A 23,015-nucleotide genomic window follows, 5' to 3' on the forward strand; every position below is an offset into this window, starting at 1 on the left:
CTTCTGTCTAACAGACCCTCTACTGCCCCAGACTGTTACTACCTTCTGTGTAACAGACCCTCTACTACCCCAGACTGTTACTACCTTCTGTCTAACAGACCCTCTACTACTCCAGACTGTTACAATCTTCTAACAGACACTCTACTACCCCAGACTGTTACTACCTTCTGTCTAACAGACCCTCTACTATCCCAGACTGTTACTACCTTCTGTCTAACAGACCCTCTACTACCCCAGACTGTTACTACCTTCTGTCTAACAGACCCTCTACTGCCCCAGACTGTCACTACCTTCTGTCTAACAGACCCTCTACTACCCCAGACTGTTACTACCTTCTGTCTAACAGACCCTCTACTGCCCCAGACTGTTACTACCTTCTAACAGACCCTCTACTACCCCAGACTGTTACTACCTTCTGTCTAACAGACCCTCTAGTACCCCAGACTGTTACTACCTTCTGTCTAACAGACCCTCTAGTACCCCTGACTGTTACTACCTTCTAACAGACCCTCTACTACCCCAGACTGTTACTACCTTCTGTCTAACAGACCCTCTACTGCCCCAGACTGTTACTACCTTCTGTCTAACAGACCCTCTACTGCCCCAGACTGTTACTACCTTCTAACAGACCCTCTACTACCCCAGACTGTTACTACCTTCTGTCTAACAGACCCTCTACTGCCCCAGACTGTTACTACCTTCTGTCTAACAGACCCTCTACTGCCCCAGACTGTTACAACCTTCTGTCTAACAGACCCTCTAATGCCCCAGACTGTTACTACCTTCTGTGTAACAGACCCTCTACTACCCCAGACTGTTACTACCTTCTGTCTAACAGACCCTCTACTACCCCAGACTGTTACTACCTTCTAACAGACCTTCTACTACCCCAGACTGTTACTACCTTCTGTCTAACAGACCCTCTACTGCCCCAGACTGTTACTACCTTCTAACAGACCCTCTACTACCCCAGACTGTTACTACCTTCTGTCTAACAGACCCTCTACTGCCCCAGACTGTTACTACCTTCTGTCTAACAGACCCTCTACTACCCCAGACTGTTACTACCTTCTAACAGACCCTCTACTACCCCAGACTGTTACTACCTTCTGTCTAACAGACCCTCTACTACCCCAGACTGTTACTACCTTCTAACAGACCCTCTACTGCCCCAGACTGTTACTACCTTCTGTCTAACAGACCCTCTACTACCCCAGACTGTTACTACCTTCTGTCTAACAGACCCTCTACTACCCCAGACTGTTACTACCTTCTGTCTAACAGACACTCTACTGCCCCAGACTGTTACTACCTTCTGTCTAACAGACCCTCTACTGCCCCAGACTGTTACTACCTTCTGTCTAACAGACCCTCTACTGCCACAGACTGTTACTACCTTCTGTCTAACAGACCCTCTACTGCCCCAGACTGTTACTACATTCTGTCTAACAGACCCTCTACTACCCCAGACTGTTACTACCTTCTGTCTAACAGACCCTCTACTGCCCCAGACTGTCACTACCTTCTGTCTAACAGACCCTCTACTACCCCAGACTGTTACTACCTTCTGTCTAACAGACCCTCTACTGCCCCAGACTGTTACTACCTTCTAACAGACCCTCTACTACCCCAGACTGTTACTACCTTCTGTCTAACAGACCCTCTACTGCCCCAGACTGTTACTACCTTCTGTCTAACAGACCCTCTACTACCCCAGACTGTTACTACCTTCTAACAGACCCTCTACTACCCCAGACTGTTACTACCTTCTAACTAACAGACCCTCTACTGCCCCAGACTGTTACTACCTTCTGTCTAACAGACCCTCTACTACCCCAGACTGTTACTACCTTCTGTCTAACAGACCCTCTACTACCCCAGACTGTTACTACCTTCTGTCTTAACAGACCCTCTACTGCCCCAGATTGTTACTACCTTCTGTCTAACAGACCCTCTACTACCCCAGACTGTTACTACCTTCTGTCTAACAGACCCTCTACTACCCCAGACTGTTACTACCTTCTGTCTAACAGACCCTCTACTTCCCCAGACTGTTACTACCTTCTCTCTAACAGACCCTCTACTAACCCAGACTGTTACTACCTTCTAACAGACCCTCTACTACCCCAGACTGTTACTACCTTCTGTCTAACAGACCCTCTACTACCCCAGACTGTTACTACCTTCTAACTAACAGACCCTCTACTGCCCCAGACTGTTACTACCTTCTAACAGACCCTCTACTACCCCAGACTGTTACTACCTTCTGTCTAACAGACCCTCTAATGCCCCAGACTGTTACTACCTTCTGTCTAACAGACCCTCTACTGCCCCAGACTGTTACAACCTTCTGTCTAACAGACCCTCTACTGCCCCAGACTGTTACTACCTTCTGTGTAACAGACCCTCTACTACCCCAGACTGTTACTACCTTCTGTCTAACAGACCCTCTACTACCCCAGACTGTTACTACCTTCTGTCTAACAGACCCTCTACTACCCCAGACTGTTACAACCTTCTAACAGACACTCTACTACCCTACACTGTTACTACCTTCTGTCTAACAGACCCTCTACTATCCCAGACTGTTACTACCTTCTGTCTAACAGACCCTCTACTACCCCAGACTGTTACTACCTTCTAACAGACCCTCTACTGCCCCAGACTGTTACTACCTTCTAACAGACCCTCTACTACCCCAGACTGTTACAACCTTCTGTCTAACAGACCCTCTACTGCCCCAGACTGTTACTACCTTCTAACAGACCCTCTACTACCCCAGACTGTTACAACCTTCTGTCTAACAGACCCTCTACTGCCCCAGACTGTTACTACCTTCTAACAGACCCTCTACTACCCCAGACTGTTACAACCTTCTGTCTAACAGACCCTCTACTACCCCAGACTATTACTACCTTCTGTCTAACAGACCCTCTACTACCCCAGACTGTTACTACCTTCTAACAGACCCTCTACTACCCCAGACTGTTACTACCTTCTGTCTAACAGACCCTCTACTACCCCAGACTGTTACTACCTTCTGTCTAAACGACCCTGTACTGCCCCAGACTGTTACTACCTTCTGTCTAACAGACCCTCTACTGCCCCAGACTGTTACTACCTTCTGTCTAACAGACCCTCTACTGCCCCAGACTGTTACTACCTTCTGTCTAACAGACCCTCTACTACCCCAGACTGTTACTACCTTCTGTCTAACAGACCCTCTACTGCCCCAGACTGTCACTACCTTCTGTCTAACAGACCCTCTACTACCCCAGACTGTTACTACCTTCTGTCTAACAGACCCTCTACTGCCCCAGACTGTTACTACCTTCTAACAGACCCTCTACTACCCCAGACTGTTACTACCTTCTGTCTAACAGACCCTCTACTGCCCCAGACTGTTACTACATTCTGTCTAACAGACCCTCTACTGCCCCAGACTGTTACAACCTTCTGTCTAACAGACCCTCTACTGCCCCAGACTGTTACTACCTTCTAACAGACCCTCTACTACCCCAGACTGTTACTACCTTCTGTCTAACAGACCCTCTAATGCCCCAGACTGTTACTACCTTCTGTCTAACAGACCCTCTACTGCCCCAGACTGTTACAACCTTCTGTCTAACAGACCCTCTACTGCCCCAGACTGTTACTACCTTCTGTGTAACAGACCCTCTACTACCCCAGACTGTTACTACCTTCTGTCTAACAGACCCTCTACTACCCCAGACTGTTACTACCTTCTGTCTAACAGACCCTCTACTACCCCAGACTGTTACAACCTTCTAACAGACACTCTACTACCCTACACTGTTACTACCTTCTGTCTAACAGACCCTCTACTATCCCAGACTGTTACTACCTTCTGTCTAACAGACCCTCTACTACCCCAGACTGTTACTACCTTCTAACAGACCCTCTACTGCCCCAGACTGTTACTACCTTCTAACAGACCCTCTACTACCCCAGACTGTTACAACCTTCTGTCTAACAGACCCTCTACTGCCCCAGACTGTTACTACCTTCTAACAGACCCTCTACTACCCCAGACTGTTACAACCTTCTGTCTAACAGACCCTCTACTACCCCAGACTATTACTACCTTCTGTCTAACAGACCCTCTACTACCCCAGACTGTTACTACCTTCTAACAGACCCTCTACTACCCCAGACTGTTACTACCTTCTGTCTAACAGACACTCTACTGCCCCAGACTGTTACTACCTTCTAACAGACCCTCTACTACCCCAGACTGTTACTACCTTCTGTCTAACAGACCCTCTACTACCCCAGACTGTTACTACCTTCTGTCTAAACGACCCTGTACTGCCCCAGACTGTTACTACCTTCTGTCTAACAGACCCTCTACTGCCCCAGACTGTTACTACCTTCTGTCTAACAGACCCTCTACTGCCCCAGACTGTTACTACCTTCTGTCTAACAGACCCTCTACTACCCCAGACTGTTACTACCTTCTGTCTAACAGACCCTCTACTGCCCCAGACTGTCACTACCTTCTGTCTAACAGACCCTCTACTACCCCAGACTGTTACTACCTTCTGTCTAACAGACCCTCTACTGCCCCAGACTGTTACTACCTTCTAACAGACCCTCTACTACCCCAGACTGTTACTACCTTCTGTCTAACAGACCCTCTACTGCCCCAGACTGTTACTACATTCTGTCTAACAGACCCTCTACTGCCCCAGACTGTTACAACCTTCTGTCTAACAGACCCTCTACTGCCCCAGACTGTTACTACCTTCTAACAGACCCTCTACTACCCCAGACTGTTACTACCTTCTGTCTAACAGACCCTCTACTGCCCCAGACTGTTACTACCTTCTGTCTAACAGACCCTCTACTGCCCCAGACTGTTACTACCTTCTAACAGACCCTCTACTACCCCAGACTGTTACTACCTTCTGTCTAACAGACCCTCTACTACCCCAGACTGTTACTACCTTCTGTCTAACAGACCCTCTACTACCCCAGACTGTTACTACCTTCTGTCTAACAGACACTCTACTGCCCCAGACTGTTACTACCTTCTGTCTAACAGACCCTCTACTGCCCCAGACTGTTACTACCTTCTGTCTAACAGACCCTCTACTGCCCCAGACTGTTACTACCTTCTGTCTAACAGACCCTCTACTGCCCCAGACTGTTACTACATTCTGTCTAACAGACCCTCTACTGCCCCAGACTGTTAATACCTTCTAACAGACCCTCTACTACCCCAGACTGTTACTACCTTCTGTCTAACAGACCCTCTACTGCCCCAGACTGTTACTACCTTCTGTCTAACAGACCCTCTACTACCCCACACTGTTACTACCTTCTGTCTAACAGACCCTCTACTACCCCAGACTGTTACTACCTTCTGTCTAACAGACCCTCTACTACCCCAGACTGTTACTACCTTCTAACTAACAGACCCTCTACTGCCCCAGACTGTTACTACCTTCTGTCTAACAGACCCTCTACTACCCCAGACTGTTACTACCTTCTGTCTAACAGACCCTCTACTACCCCACACTGTTACTACCTTCTGTCTTAACAGACCCTCTACTGCCCCAGATTGTTACTACCTTCTGTCTAACAGACCCTCTACTACCCCAGACTGTTACTACCTTCTAACAGACACTCTACTACCCCAGACTGTTACTACCTTCTGTCTAACAGACCCTCTACTATCCCAGACTGTTACTACCTTCTGTCTAACAGACCCTCTACTACCCCAGACTGTTACTACCTTCTAACAGACCCTCTACTGCCCCAGACTGTTACTACCTTCTAACAGACCCTCTACTACCCCAGACTGTTACAACCTTCTGTCTAACAGACCCTCTACTGCCCCAGACTGTTACTACCTTCTAACAGACCCTCTACTACCCCAGACTGTTACAACCTTCTGTCTAACAGACCCTCTACTGCCCCAGACTGTTACTACCTTCTAACAGACCCTCTACTACCCCAGACTGTTACAACCTTCTGTCTAACAGACCCTCTACTACCCCAGACTATTACAACCTTCTGTCTAACAGACCCTCTACTGCCCCAGACTGTTACTACCTTCTGTCTAACAGACCCTCTACTACCCCAGACTATTACAACCTTCTGTCTAACAGACCCTCTACTGCCCCAGACTGTTACTACCTTCTAACAGACCCTCTACTACCCCAGACTGTTACAACCTTCTGTCTAACAGACACTCTACTGCCCCAGACTGTTACTACCTTCTGTCTAACAGACCCTCTACTACCCCAGACTGTTACTACCTTCTGTCTAACAGACCCTCTACTACCCCAGACTGTTACAACCTTCTAACAGACCCTCTACTACCCCAGACTGTTACTACCTTCTAACAGACCCTCTACTGCCCCAGACTGTTACTACCTTCTGTCTAACAGACCCTCTACTACCCCAGACTGTTACAACCTTCTAACAGACCCTCTACTACCCCAGACTGTTACTACCTTCTGTCTAACAGACCCTCTACTGCCCCAGACTGTTACTACCTTCTAACAGACCCTCTACTACCCCAGACTGTTACAACCTTCTGTCTAACAGACACTCTACTGCCCCAGACTGTTACTACCTTCTAACAGACCCTCTACTACCCCAGACTGTTACTACCTTCTGTCTAACAGACCCTCTACTACCCCAGACTGTTACAACCTTCTAACAGACCCTCTACTACCCCAGACTGTTACTACCTTCTGTCTAACAGACCCTCTACTGCCCCAGACTGTTACTACCTTCTGTCTAACAGACCCTGTACTGCCCCAGACTGTTACTACCTTCTGTCTAACAGACCCTCTACTGCCCCAGACTGTTACTACCTTCTGTCTAACAGACCCTCTACTGCCCCAGACTGTTACTACCTTCTGTCTAACAGACCCTCTACTACCCCAGACTGTTACTACCTTCTGTCTAACAGACCCTCTACTGCCCCAGACTGTCACTACCTTCTGTCTAACAGACCCTCTACTACCCCAGACTGTTACTACCTTCTGTCTAACAGACCCTCTACTGCGCCAGACTGTTACTACCTTCTAACAGACCCTCTACTACCCCAGACTGTTACTACCTTCTGTCTAACAGACCCTCTACTGCCCCAGACTGTTACTACATTCTGTCTAACAGACCCTCTACTGCCCCAGACTGTTACAACCTTCTGTCTAACAGACCCTCTACTGCCCCAGACTGTTACTACATTCTGTCTAACAGACCCTCTACTACCCCAGACTGTTACTACCTTCTGTCTAACAGACCCTCTACTGCCCCAGACTGTTACTACCTTCTGTCTAACAGACCCTCTACTACCCCAGACTGTTACTACCTTCTAACAGACCCTCTACTACCCCAGACTGTTACTACCTTCTCTCTAACAGACCCTCTACTACCCCAGACTGTTACTACCTTCTGTCTAACAGACCCTCTACTGCCCCAGACTGTTACTACCTTCTGTCTAACAGACCCTCTACTGCCCCAGACTGTTACTACATTCTGTCTAACAGACCCTCTACTGCCCCAGACTGTTACTACCTTCTAACAGACCCTCTACTACCCCAGACTGTTACTACCTTCTGTCTAACAGACCCTCTACTGCCCCAGACTGTTACTACCTTCTGTCTAACAGACCCTCTACTACCCCAGACTGTTACTACCTTCTAACAGACCCTCTACTACCCCAGACTGTTACTACCTTCTGTCTAACAGACCCTCTACTACCCCAGACTGTTACTACCTTCTAACTAACAGACCCTCTACTGCCCCAGACTGTTACTACCTTCTGTCTAACAGACCCTCTACTACCCCAGACTGTTACTACCTTCTGTCTAACAGACCCTCTACTACCCCAGACTGTTACTACCTTCTGTCTTAACAGACCCTCTACTGCCCCAGACTGTTACTACCTTCTGTCTAACAGACCCTCTACTACCCCAGACTGTTACTACCTTCTGTCTAACAGACCCTCTACTACCCCAGACTGTTACTACCTTCTGTCTTAACAGACCCTCTACTGCCCCAGACTGTTACTACCTTCTGTCTAACAGACCCTCTACTGCCCCAGACTGTTACTACCTTCTAACAGACCCTCTACTACCCCAGACTGTTACTACCTTCTGTCTAACAGACCCTCTACTACCCCAGACTGTTACAACCTTCTGTCTAACAGACCGTCTATTACCCCAGACTGTTACAACCTTCTGTCTAACAGACCCTCTACTGCCCCAGACTGTTACTACCTTCTAACAGACCCTCTACTACCCCAGACTGTTACTACCTTCTGTCTAACAGACCCTCTACTGCCCCAGACTGTTACAACCTTCTGTCTAACAGACCCTCTACTGCCCCAGACTGTTACTACCTTCTAACAGACCCTCTACTACCCCAGACTATTACTACCTTCTGTCTAACAGACCCTCTACTATCCCAGACTGTTACTACCTTCTAACAGACCCTCTACAACCCCAGACTGTTACTACCTTCTGTCTAACAGACCCTCTACTACCCCAGACTGTTACTACCTTCTAACAGACCCTCTACTACCCCAGACTGTTACTACCTTCTGTCTAACAGACCCTCTACTGCCCCAGACTGTTACTACCTTCTAACAGACCCTCTACTACCCCAGACTGTTACTACCTTCTGTCTAACAGACCCTCTACTACCCCAGACTGTTACTACCTTCTAACAGACCCTCTACTGCCCCAGACTGTTACTACCTTCTGTCTAACAGACCCTCTACTGCCCCAGACTGTTACTACCTTCTGTCTAACAGACCCTCTACTACCCCAGACTGTTACTACCTTCTCTCTAACAGACCCTCTACTACCCCAGACTGTTACTACCTTCTGACTAACAGACCCTCTACTACCCCAGACTGTTACTACCTTCTAACAGACCCTCTACTACCCCAGACTGTTACTACCTTCTGACTAACAGACCCTCTACTACCCCAGACTGTTACTACCTTCTAACAGACCCTCTACTACCCCAGACTGTTACTACCTTCTGACTAACAGACCCTCTACTACCCCAGACTGTTACTACCTTCTGTCTAACAGACCCTCTACTGCCCCAGACTGTTACTACCTTCTGTCTAACAGACCCTCTACTACCCCAGACTGTTACTACCTTCTAACAGACCCTCTACTACCCCAGACTGTTACTACCTTCTGTCTAACAGACCCTCTACTGCCCCAGACTGTTACTACCTTCTGTCTAACAGACCCTCTACTGCCCCAGACTGTTACTACCTTCTGTCTAACAGACCCTCTACTACCCCAGACTGTTACTACCTTCTAACAGACCCTCTACTACCCCAGACTGTTACTACCTTCTGTCTAACAGACCCTCTACTACCCCAGACTGTTACTACCTTCTAACTAACAGACCCTCTACTGCCCCAGACTGTTACTACCTTCTGTCTAACAGACCCTCTACTACCCCAGACTGTTACTACCTTCTGTCTAACAGACCCTCTACTACCCCAGACTGTTACTACCTTCTGTCTTAACAGACCCTCTACTGCCCCAGACTGTTACTACCTTCTGTCTAACAGACCCTCTACTACCCCAGACTGTTACTACCTTCTGTCTAACAGACCCTCTACTACCCCAGACTGTTACTACCTTCTGTCTTAACAGACCCTCTACTGCCCCAGACTGTTACTACCTTCTGTCTAACAGACCCTCTACTGCCCCAGACTGTTACTACCTTCTAACAGACCCTCTACTACCCCAGACTGTTACTACCTTCTGTCTAACAGACCCTCTACTACCCCAGACTGTTACAACCTTCTGTCTAACAGACCGTCTATTACCCCAGACTGTTACAACCTTCTGTCTAACAGACCCTCTACTGCCCCAGACTGTTACTACCTTCTAACAGACCCTCTACTACCCCAGACTGTTACTACCTTCTGTCTAACAGACCCTCTACTGCCCCAGACTGTTACAACCTTCTGTCTAACAGACCCTCTACTGCCCCAGACTGTTACTACCTTCTAACAGACCCTCTACTACCCCAGACTATTACTACCTTCTGTCTAACAGACCCTCTACTATCCCAGACTGTTACTACCTTCTAACAGACCCTCTACAACCCCAGACTGTTACTACCTTCTGTCTAACAGACCCTCTACTACCCCAGACTGTTACTACCTTCTAACAGACTCTCTACTACCCCAGACTGTTACTACCTTCTGTCTAACAGACCCTCTACTGCCCCAGACTGTTACTACCTTCTAACAGACCCTCTACTACCCCAGACTGTTACTACCTTCTGTCTAACAGACCCTCTACTACCCCAGACTGTTACTACCTTCTAACAGACCCTCTACTACCCCAGACTGTTACTACCTTCTGTCTAACAGACCCTCTACTGCCCCAGACTGTTACTACCTTCTGTCTAACAGACCCTCTACTGCCCCAGACTGTTACTACCTTCTGTCTAACAGACCCTCTACTACCCCAGACTGTTACTACCTTCTAACAGACCCTCTACTACCCCAGACTGTTACTACCTTCTGTCTAACAGACCCTCTACTACCCCAGACTGTTACTACCTTCTAACTAACAGACCCTCTACTGCCCCAGACTGTTACTACCTTCTGTCTAACAGACCCTCTACTACCCCAGACTGTTACTACCTTCTGTCTAACAGACCCTCTACTACCCCAGACTGTTACTACCTTCTGTCTTAACAGACCCTCTACTGCCCCAGACTGTTACTACCTTCTGTCTAACAGACCCTCTACTACCCCAGACTGTTACTACCTTCTGTCTAACAGACCCTCTACTACCCCAGACTGTTACTACCTTCTGTCTTAACAGACCCTCTACTGCCCCAGACTGTTACTACCTTCTGTCTAACAGACCCTCTACTGCCCCAGACTGTTACTACCTTCTAACAGACCCTCTACTACCCCAGACTGTTACTACCTTCTGTCTAACAGACCCTCTACTACCCCAGACTGTTACAACCTTCTGTCTAACAGACCGTCTATTACCCCAGACTGTTACAACCTTCTGTCTAACAGACCCTCTACTGCCCCAGACTGTTACTACCTTCTAACAGACCCTCTACTACCCCAGACTGTTACTACCTTCTGTCTAACAGACCCTCTACTGCCCCAGACTGTTACAACCTTCTGTCTAACAGACCCTCTACTGCCCCAGACTGTTACTACCTTCTAACAGACCCTCCACTACCCCAGACTATTACTACCTTCTGTCTAACAGACCCTCTACTATCCCAGACTGTTACTACCTTCTAACAGACCCTCTACAACCCCAGACTGTTACTACCTTCTGTCTAACAGACCCTCTACTACCCCAGACTGTTACTACCTTCTAACAGACCCTCTACTACCCCAGACTGTTACTACCTTCTGTCTAACAGACCCTCTACTGCCCCAGACTGTTACTACCTTCTAACAGACCCTCTACTACCCCAGACTGTTACTACCTTCTGTCTAACAGACCCTCTACTACCCCAGACTGTTACTACCTTCTAACAGACCCTCTACTGCCCCAGACTGTTACTACCTTCTGTCTAACAGACCCTCTACTGCCCCAGACTGTTACTACCTTCTGTCTAACAGACCCTCTACTACCCCAGACTGTTACTACCTTCTCTCTAACAGACCCTCTACTACCCCAGACTGTTACTACCTTCTGACTAACAGACCCTCTACTACCCCAGACTGTTACTACCTTCTAACAGACCCTCTACTACCCCAGACTGTTACTACCTTCTGACTAACAGACCCTCTACTACCCCAGACTGTTACTACCTTCTAACAGACCCTCTACTACCCCAGACTGTTACTACCTTCTGACTAACAGACCCTCTACTACCCCAGACTGTTACTACCTTCTGTCTAACAGACCCTCTACTGCCCCAGACTGTTACTACCTTCTGTCTAACAGACCCTCTACTACCCCAGACTGTTACTACCTTCTAACAGACCCTCTACTACCCCAGACTGTTACTACCTTCTGTCTAACAGACCCTCTACTGCCCCAGACTGTTACTACCTTCTGTCTAACAGACCCTCTACTGCCCCAGACTGTTACTACCTTCTAACAGACCCTCTACTGCCCCAGACTGTTACTACCTTCTGTCTAACAGACCCTCTACTACCCCAGACTGTTACTACCTTCTGTCTAACAGACCCTCTACTGCCCCAGACTGTTACTACCTTCTGTCTAACAGACCCTCTACTGCCCCAGACTGTTACTACCTTCTGTCTAACAGACCCTCTACTACCCCAGACTGTTACTACCTTCTGTCTAACAGACCCTCTACTACCCCAGACTGTTACTACCTTCTGTCTTAACAGACCCTCTACTGCCCCAGACTGTTACTACCTTCTGTCTAACAGACCCTCTACTACCCCAGACTGTTACTACCTTCTGTCTAACAGACCCTCTACTACCCCAGACTGTTACTACCTTCTGTCTTAACAGACCCTCTACTGCCCCAGACTGTTACTACCTTCTGTCTAACAGACCCTCTACTGCCCCAGACTGTTACTACCTTCTAACAGACCCTCTACTACCCCAGACTGTTACTACCTTCTGTCTAACAGACCCTCTACTACCCCAGACTGTTACAACCTTCTGTCTAACAGACCGTCTATTACCCCAGACTGTTACAACCTTCTGTCTAACAGACCCTCTACTGCCCCAGACTGTTACTACCTTCTAACAGACCCTCTACTACCCCAGACTGTTACTACCTTCTGTCTAACAGACCCTCTACTGCCCCAGACTGTTACAACCTTCTGTCTAACAGACCCTCTACTGCCCCAGACTGTTACTACCTTCTAACAGACCCTCTACTACCCCAGACTATTACTACCTTCTGTCTAACAGACCCTCTACTATCCCAGACTGTTACTACCTTCTAACAGACCCTCTACAACCCCAGACTGTTACTACCTTCTGTCTAACAGACCCTCTACTACCCCAGACTGTTACTACCTTCTAACAGACCCTCTACTACCCCAGACTGTTACTACCTTCTGTCTAACAGACCCTCTACTGCCCCAGACTGTTACTACCTTCTAACAGACCCTCTACTACCCCAGACTGTTACTACCTTCTGTCTAACAGACCCTCTACTACCCCAGACTGTTACTACCTTCTAACAGACCCTCTACTACCCCAGACTGTTACTACCTTCTGTCTAACAGACCCTCTACTGCCCCAGACTGTTACTACCTTCTGTCTAACAGACCCTCTACTGCCCCAGACTGTTACTACCTTCTGTCTAACAGACCCTCTACTACCCCAGACTGTTACTACCTTCTAACAGACCCTCTACTACCCCAGACTGTTACTACCTTCTGTCTAACAGACCCTCTACTACCCCAGACTGTTACTACCTTCTAACTAACAGACCCTCTACTGCCCCAGACTGTTACTACCTTCTGTCTAACAGACCCTCTACTACCCCAGACTGTTACTACCTTCTGTCTAACAGACCCTCTACTACCCCAGACTGTTACTACCTTCTGTCTTAACAGACCCTCTACTGCCCCAGACTGTTACTACCTTCTGTCTAACAGACCCTCTACTACCCCAGACTGTTACTACCTTCTGTCTAACAGACCCTCTACTACCCCAGACTGTTACTACCTTCTGTCTTAACAGACCCTCTACTGCCCCAGACTGTTACTACCTTCTGTCTAACAGACCCTCTACTGCCCCAGACTGTTACTACCTTCTAACAGACCCTCTACTACCCCAGACTGTTACTACCTTCTGTCTAACAGACCCTCTACTACCCCAGACTGTTACAACCTTCTGTCTAACAGACCGTCTATTACCCCAGACTGTTACAACCTTCTGTCTAACAGACCCTCTACTGCCCCAGACTGTTACTACCTTCTAACAGACCCTCTACTACCCCAGACTGTTACTACCTTCTGTCTAACAGACCCTCTACTGCCCCAGACTGTTACAACCTTCTGTCTAACAGACCCTCTACTGCCCCAGACTGTTACTACCTTCTAACAGACCCTCTACTACCCCAGACTATTACTACCTTCTGTCTAACAGACCCTCTACTATCCCAGACTGTTACTACCTTCTAACAGACCCTCTACAACCCCAGACTGTTACTACCTTCTGTCTAACAGACCCTCTACTACCCCAGACTGTTACTACCTTCTAACAGACCCTCTACTACCCCAGACTGTTACTACCTTCTGTCTAACAGACCCTCTACTGCCCCAGACTGTTACTACCTTCTAACAGACCCTCTACTACCCCAGACTGTTACTACCTTCTGTCTAACAGACCCTCTACTACCCCAGACTGTTACTACCTTCTAACAGACCCTCTACTGCCCCAGACTGTTACTACCTTCTGTCTAACAGACCCTCTACTGCCCCAGACTGTTACTACCTTCTGTCTAACAGACCCTCTACTACCCCAGACTGTTACTACCTTCTCTCTAACAGACCCTCTACTACCCCAGACTGTTACTACCTTCTGACTAACAGACCCTCTACTACCCCAGACTGTTACTACCTTCTAACAGACCCTCTACTACCCCAGACTGTTACTACCTTCTGACTAACAGACCCTCTACTACCCCAGACTGTTACTACCTTCTAACAGACCCTCTACTACCCCAGACTGTTACTACCTTCTGACTAACAGACCCTCTACTACCCCAGACTGTTACTACCTTCTGTCTAACAGACCCTCTACTGCCCCAGACTGTTACTACCTTCTGTCTAACAGACCCTCTACTACCCCAGACTGTTACTACCTTCTAACAGACCCTCTACTACCCCAGACTGTTACTACCTTCTGTCTAACAGACCCTCTACTGCCCCAGACTGTTACTACCTTCTGTCTAACAGACCCTCTACTGCCCCAGACTGTTACTACCTTCTAACAGACCCTCTACTGCCCCAGACTGTTACTACCTTCTGTCTAACAGACCCTCTACTACCCCAGACTGTTACTACCTTCTGTCTAACAGACCCTCTACTGCCCCAGACTGTTACTACCTTCTGTCTAACAGACCCTCTACTGCCCCAGACTGTTACTACCTTCTGTCTAACAGACCCTCTACTACCCCAGACTGTTACTACCTTCTGTCTAACAGACCCTCTACTACCCCAGACTGTTACTACCTTCTGTCTTAACAGACCCTCTACTGCCCCAGACTGTTACTACCTTCTGTCTAACAGACCCTCTACTACCCCAGACTGTTACTACCTTCTGTCTAACAGACACTCTACTACCCCAGACTGTTACTACCTTCTGTCTTAACAGACCCTCTACTGCCCCAGACTGTTACTACCTTCTGTCTAACAGACCCTCTACTGCCCCAGACTGTTACTACCTTCTAACAGACCCTCTACTACCCCAGACTGTTACTACCTTCTGTCTAACAGACCCTCTACTACCCCAGACTGTTACAACCTTCTGTCTAACAGACCGTCTATTACCCCAGACTGTTACAACCTTCTGTCTAACAGACCCTCTACTGCCCCAGACTGTTACTACCTTCTAACAGACCCTCTACTACCCCAGACTGTTACTACCTTCTGTCTAACAGACCCTCTACTGCCCCAGACTGTTACAACCTTCTGTCTAACAGACCCTCTACTGCCCCAGACTGTTACTACCTTCTAACAGACCCTCTACTACCCCAGACTATTACTACCTTCTGTCTAACAGACCCTCTACTATCCCAGACTGTTACTACCTTCTAACAGACCCTCTACAACCCCAGACTGTTACTACCTTCTGTCTAACAGACCCTCTACTACCCCAGACTGTTACTACCTTCTAACAGACCCTCTACTACCCCAGACTGTTACTACCTTCTGTCTAACAGACCCTCTACTGCCCCAGACTGTTACTACCTTCTAACAGACCCTCTACTACCCCAGACTGTTACTACCTTCTGTCTAACAGACCCTCTACTACCCCAGACTGTTACTACCTTCTGTCTAACAGACCCTCTACTGCCCCAGACTGTTACTACCTTCTGTCTAACAGACCCTCTACTGCCCCAGACTGTTACTACCTTCTGTCTAACAGACCCTCTACTACCCCAGACTGTTACTACCTTCTCTCTAACAGACCCTCTACTACCCCAGACTGTTACTACCTTCTGACTAACAGACCCTCTACTACCCCAGACTGTTACTACCTTCTAACAGACCCTCTACTACCCCAGACTGTTACTACCTTCTAACAGACCCTCTACTACCCCAGACTGTTACTACCTTCTGACTAACAGACCCTCTACTACCCCAGACTGTTACTACCTTCTGACTAACAGACCCTCTACTACCCCAGACTGTTACTACCTTCTGTCTAACAGACCCTCTACTGCCCCAGACTGTTACTACCTTCTGTCTAACAGACCCTCTACTACCCCAGACTGTTACTACCTTCTAACAGACCCTCTACTACCCCAGACTGTTACTACCTTCTGTCTAACAGACCCTCTACTGCCCCAGACTGTTACTACCTTCTGTCTAACAGACCCTCTACTGCCCCAGACTGTTACTACCTTCTGTCTAACAGACCCTCTACTGCCCCAGACTGTTACTACCTTCTGTCTAACAGACCCTCTACTACCCCAGACTGTTACTACCTTCTGTCTAACAGACCCTCTACTGCCCCAGACTGTTACTACCTTCTAACAGACCCTCTACTGCCCCAGACTGTTACTACCTTCTGTCTAACAGACCCTCTACTGCCCCAGACTGTTACTACCTTCTGTCTAACAGACCCTCTACTACCCCAGACTGTTACTACCTTCTGTCTTAACAGACCCTCTACTGCCCCAGACTGTTACTACCTTCTGTCTAACAGACCCTCTACTACCCCAGACTGTTACTACCTTCTGTCTAACAGACCCTCTACTACCCCAGACTGTTACTACCTTCTGTCTTAACAGACCCTCTACTGCCCCAGACTGTTACTACCTTCTGTCTAACAGACCCTCTACTGCCCCAGACTGTTACTACCTTCTAACAGACCCTCTACTACCCCAGACTGTTACTACCTTCTGTCTAACAGACCCTCTACTACCCCAGACTGTTACAACCTTCTGTCTAACAGACCGTCTATTACCCCAGACTGTTACAACCTTCTGTCTAACAGACCCTCTACTGCCCCAGACTGTTACTACCTTCTAACAGACCCTCTACTACCCCAGACTGTTACTACCTTCTGTCTAACAGACCCTCTACTGCCCCAGACTGTTACAACCTTCTGTCTAACAGACCCTCTACTGCCCCAGACTGTTACTACCTTCTAACAGACCCTCTACTACCCCAGACTATTACTACCTTCTGTCTAACAGACCCTCTACTATCCCAGACTGTTACTACCTTCTAACAGACCCTCTACAACCCCAGACTGTTACTACCTTCTGTCTAACAGACCCTCTACTACCCCAGACTGTTACTACCTTCTAACAGACCCTCTACTACCCCAGACTGTTACTACCTTCTGTCTAACAGACCCTCTACTGCCCCAGACTGTTACTACCTTCTAACAGACCCTCTACTACCCCAGACTGTTACTACCTTCTGTCTAACAGACCCTCTACTACCCCAGACTGTTACTACCTTCTGTCTAACAGACCCTCTACTGCCCCAGACTGTTACTACCTTCTGTCTAACAGACCCTCTACTGCCCCAGACTGTTACTACCTTCTGTCTAACAGACCCTCTACTACCCCAGACTGTTACTACCTTCTCTCTAACAGACCCTCTACTACCCCAGACTGTTACTACCTTCTGACTAACAGACCCTCTACTACCCCAGACTGTTACTACCTTCTAACAGACCCTCTACTACCCCAGACTGTTACTACCTTCTAACAGACCCTCTACTACCCCAGACTGTTACTACCTTCTGACTAACAGACCCTCTACTACCCCAGACTGTTACTACCTTCTGACTAACAGACCCTCTACTACCCCAGACTGTTACTACCTTCTGTCTAACAGACCCTCTACTGCCCCAGACTGTTACTACCTTCTGTCTAACAGACCCTCTACTACCCCAGACTGTTACTACCTTCTAACAGACCCTCTACTACCCCAGACTGTTACTACCTTCTGTCTAACAGACCCTCTACTGCCCCAGACTGTTACTACCTTCTGTCTAACAGACCCTCTACTGCCCCAGACTGTTACTACCTTCTGTCTAACAGACCCTCTACTGCCCCAGACTGTTACTACCTTCTGTCTAACAGACCCTCTACTACCCCAGACTGTTACTACCTTCTGTCTAACAGACCCTCTACTGCCCCAGACTGTTACTACCTTCTAACAGACCCTCTACTGCCCCAGACTGTTACTACCTTCTGTCTAACAGACCCTCTACTGCCCCAGACTGTTACTACCTTCTGTCTAACAGACCCTCTACAACCCCAGACTGTTACTACCTTCTAACAGACCCTCTACTACCCCAGACTGTTACTACCTTCTGTCTAACAGACCCTCTACTACCCCAGACTGTTACTACCTTCTGTCTAACAGACCCTCTACTACCCCAGACTGTTACTACCTTCTGTCTAACAGACCCTCTACTACCCCAGACTGTTACTACCTTCTCTCTAACAGACCCTCTACTACCCCAGACTGTTACTACCTTCTGTCTAACAGACCCTCTACTACCCCAGACTGTTACTACCTTCTCTCTAACAGACCCTCTACTGCCCCAGACTGTTACTACCTTCTGTCTAACAGACCCTCTACTGCCCCAGACTGTTACTACCTTCTAACAGACCCTCTACTACCCCAGACTGTTACTACCTTCTGTCTAACAGACCCTCTACTACCCCAGACTGTTACAACCTTCTGTCTAACAGACCGTCTATTACCCCAGACTGTTACAACCTTCTGTCTAACAGACCCTCTACTGCCCCAGACTGTTACTACCTTCTAACAGACCCTCTACTACCCCAGACTGTTACTACCTTCTGTCTAACAGACCCTCTACTGCCCCAGACTGTTACAACCTTCTGTCTAACAGACCCTCTACTGCCCCAGACTGTTACTACCTTCTAACAGACCCTCTACTACCCCAGACTATTACTACCTTCTGTCTAACAGACCCTCTACTGCCCCAGACTGTTACTACCTTCTAACAGACCCTCTACTACCCCAGACTGTTACTACCTTCTGTCTAACAGACCCTCTACTACCCCAGACTGTTACTACCTTCTAACAGACCCTCTACTACCCCAGACTGTTACTACCTTCTGTCTAACAGACCCTCTACTGCCCCAGACTGTTAATACCTTCTAACAGACCCTCTACTACCCCAGACTGTTACTACCTTCTGTCTAACAGACCCTCTACTACCCCAGACTGTTACTACCTTCTAACAGACCCTCTACTACCCCAGACTGTTACTACCTTCTCTCTAACAGACCCTCTACTACCCCAGACTGTTACTACCTTCTAACAGACCCTCTACTACCCCAGACTGTTACTACCTTCTGACTAACAGACCCTCTACTACCCCAGACTGTTACTACCTTCTAACAGACCCTCTACTACCCCAGACTGTTACTACCTTCTGACTAACAGACCCTCTACTACCCCAGACTGTTACTACCTTCTGTCTAACAGACCCTCTACTGCCCCAGACTGTTACTACCTTCTGTCTAACAGACCCTCTACTACCCCAGACTGTTACTACCTTCTAACAGACCCTCTACTGCCCCAGACTGTTACTACCTTCTGTCTAACAGACCCTCTACTACCCCAGACTGTTACTACCTTCTGTCTAACAGACCCTCTACTGCCCCAGACTGTTACTACCTTCTAACAGACCCTCTACTACCCCAGACTGTTACTACCTTCTGTCTAACAGACCCTCTACTACCCCAGACTGTTACTACCTTCTGTCTTAACAGACCCTCTACTGCCCCAGATTGTTACTACCTTCTGTCTAACAGACCCTCTACTGCCCCAGACTGTTACTACCTTCTGTCTAACAGACCCTCTACTGCCCCAGACTGTTACTACCTTCTGTCTAACAGACCCTCTACAACCCCAGACTGTTACTACCTTCTAACAGACCCTCTACTACCCCAGACTGTTACTACCTTCTGTCTAACAGACCCTCTACTACCCCAGACTGTTACTACCTTCTGTCTAACAGACCCTCTACTACCCCAGACTGTTACTACCTTCTGTCTAACAGACCCTCTACTACCCCAGACTGTTACTACCTTCTCTCTAACAGACCCTCTACTACCCCAGACTGTTACTACCTTCTGTCTAACAGACCCTCTACTACCCCAGACTGTTACTACCTTCTGTCTAACAGACCCTCTACTACCCCAGACTGTTACTACCTTCTGTCTAACAGACCCTCTACTACCCCAGACTGTTACTACCTTCTGTCTAACAGACCCTCTACTACCCCAGACTGTTACTACCTTCTCTCTAACAGACCCTCTACTACCCCAGACTGTTACTACCTTCTGTCTAACAGACCCTCTACTGCCCCAGACTGTTACTACCTTCTGACTAACAGACTGTTACTACCTTCTGACTACTTCCCACTCACCCTCCATCACTATCCCCACCCCACCCTTCCCCAGTCCCATTAGGCGTGATGGATTCCTTTTCTGACTTCTCAGACCCTCCCCTCCACTCCCTCCCCTGCTCTCCTAACTCCATACCCATCCCTCCTATCCTCACCCTCTGTTACTGCACTTCACCCCTCTACCACTCCTCTATTCATCACCCTGTTACTACACCTCACCCCTCTTCTATTCATCACCCTGTTACTGCACCTCACTCCTCTACCACTCCTCTAGTCATCACCCTGTTGCTACACCTCACCCCTCCACCACTCTATTCATCACCCTGTTACTGCACCTCACCCCTCCACCACTCCTCTATTCATCACCCTGTTACTACACCTCACCCCTCCACCACTCCTCTATTCATCACCCTGTTACTACACCTCACCCCTCCACCACTCCTCTATTCATCACCCTGTTACTACACCTCACCCCTCCACCACTCCTCTATTCATCACCCTGTTACTGCACCCCCCGCCACATCCCACGGGCTAGAAGCAGGTCACCACCAGAAGGGACCAGGCTCCACCACCAGTCCCCAAACCAGTCACCCCCTACCAGGACTGGGGGATCATAAGGGGATAGAGGCCCCCCGGGGTGTGTGATTTTACTGGGACAGATGATGAACCCTCCATTAACAAAGGAACCCTTTGTTGCGTGTAAAATACGCTTGTAGTTGTTATTTACCGAACTGGATAACAACATACCTCTACAGTGATATTTACAGAGTCCATGACAACATACCTCTACATTGTAGCTAGAAGGACTGGGGTTATTCAAGACAAATAGCTACTAGCTGTATTGAATAACAACATTTTAATAGGAGACTTGCGTGAAAATGGAAGCTACGCACACTGACCTCCAGGTACATTTGTGCCCATAGTGAACTGTACCAGTGTTCAGGGCTCTACTGAGCTGTGTCCTGGTATCTTACCAAGCTGTTGATGCCACCCAGAGTGTGGTTGGCATTGTGGAGGGAGTAGGTCAGCTGGTACACCCCGTCATTGGTCTGACTGTTACCATAGAAACCCACTCCAAAAGCAGAGCTGCAACAGAAGAAATAAACATTAAAAACAGAGAACCTTTTAATTTCTTCATGTTCACATTTGAACTAAATCTTGGTCAAAATCAAGTATCAAACAAAATTGCTTTTACAAAATAGTTGCATAAAGATTTGAGGGGAGGTGCACTTTGTTTCATCTTCATCTGTAACTCAATCAAACCAATAAAAACGGCGGAATCAAAAGGCACAAAGAGAGTGCTATTGAACTGAGATGTATCCCACAATGCTGCCTGTCTGCCATATGCAGCCTATTACACTGCAGCTATCTATAGGAAGAAGAGAGGTCTCTGAAGGGTGATTATAGCTCTCGCCTTTCCTTCTCTCTTTCCTCCAATATCTCCTCCTTCTTTCCTTCCTTCCGCTCATCTGTCTCCTCACCCCGTCTCTAGACTTCACACTTAGCATCATGTGTCATTGTGTCATTGTGACGCATTGGTTAAATACATCCTCTTTCTCTGTAGAGGAAACATCTCTCTCTCAAGTACAGGACACTCTGATACCCTGTTTCACACTACTGAGACAAGCCAAGCTGAGCTGCAACTGGCATGGTTACCGAGCCACCTTGCTGAAACTGACTGTTCTGTAATAAGAAAACTTGGGCCATTATGCCCAGAGGACCTGTACCCCAGAATGGACAGGCTGCTCTGACATGGATAATGACTCCAGTACGTCACTGGGGCCCAGCTCCCTCCCATCCAGGACCTCTATACCAGGCGGTGTCAGAGGACCTGTACCCCAGAATGGACAGGCTGCTCTGACATGGATAATGACTCCAGTACGTCACTGGGGCCCAGCTCCCTCCCATCCAGGACCTCTATACCAGGGGGTGTCAGAGGAACTGCCCCAGAAATAGTTAAAGACTCTGCCACCCAAGTCATAGACGGTTGTCTCTGCTACCGCACGGGAAGCGGTACCGATGCACCATATAGACAGTGCATTCGGAAAGTTCAGACCCCTTCCCCTTTTCCACATTTTGTTATATTACAGCCTTATTCTAGAATAGATTAAATACATTTCCCCCGCAATCTACACACAATACCCCATAATGACATCACAACACCCCATAATGACATCACAATACCCCATTAAAAACAAAGCGAAAACCTTTTTTTAGAAATGCACATTTTTTGGTACCCTTCCTCAGATCTGTGTCTCGACACAATCATGTCTCGGAGCTCTACGGATAATTCCATGGCTTGGTTTTTGCTCTGACATACAGTGTCAACTGTGGGACCTCATACAGACAGGTGTGTGCCTTTCCTAATCATCATGTCCAGTCAACTGAATTGACCATAGATGGACTCCAATCAAGTTGTAAAAACTAAACAAGTGTTCTAAT

At 48.0% G+C, this 23,015-nt stretch overlaps 1 protein-coding gene across 1 annotated transcript in view; it reads right to left on the bottom strand.

The window, feature by feature from the left end:
- Positions 1–23,015, bottom strand: part of LOC106606307 (protein tweety homolog 2-like) — a 141,395-nt gene that overhangs the window by 93,256 nt on the left and 25,124 nt on the right. Inside the window, exon 3 of the mRNA XM_082972889.1 lies at positions 21,548–21,659. Coding sequence (XP_082829015.1) covers positions 21,548–21,659 — 112 coding nt within the window. The remainder of the gene's footprint in view (positions 1–21,547; positions 21,660–23,015) is intronic.

This window comes from Salmo salar, chromosome 03 (genome assembly GCF_965601325.2).
Source record: "Salmo salar chromosome 03, fSalSal1, whole genome shotgun sequence".
NCBI lineage: Eukaryota > Metazoa > Chordata > Actinopteri > Salmoniformes > Salmonidae > Salmo > Salmo salar.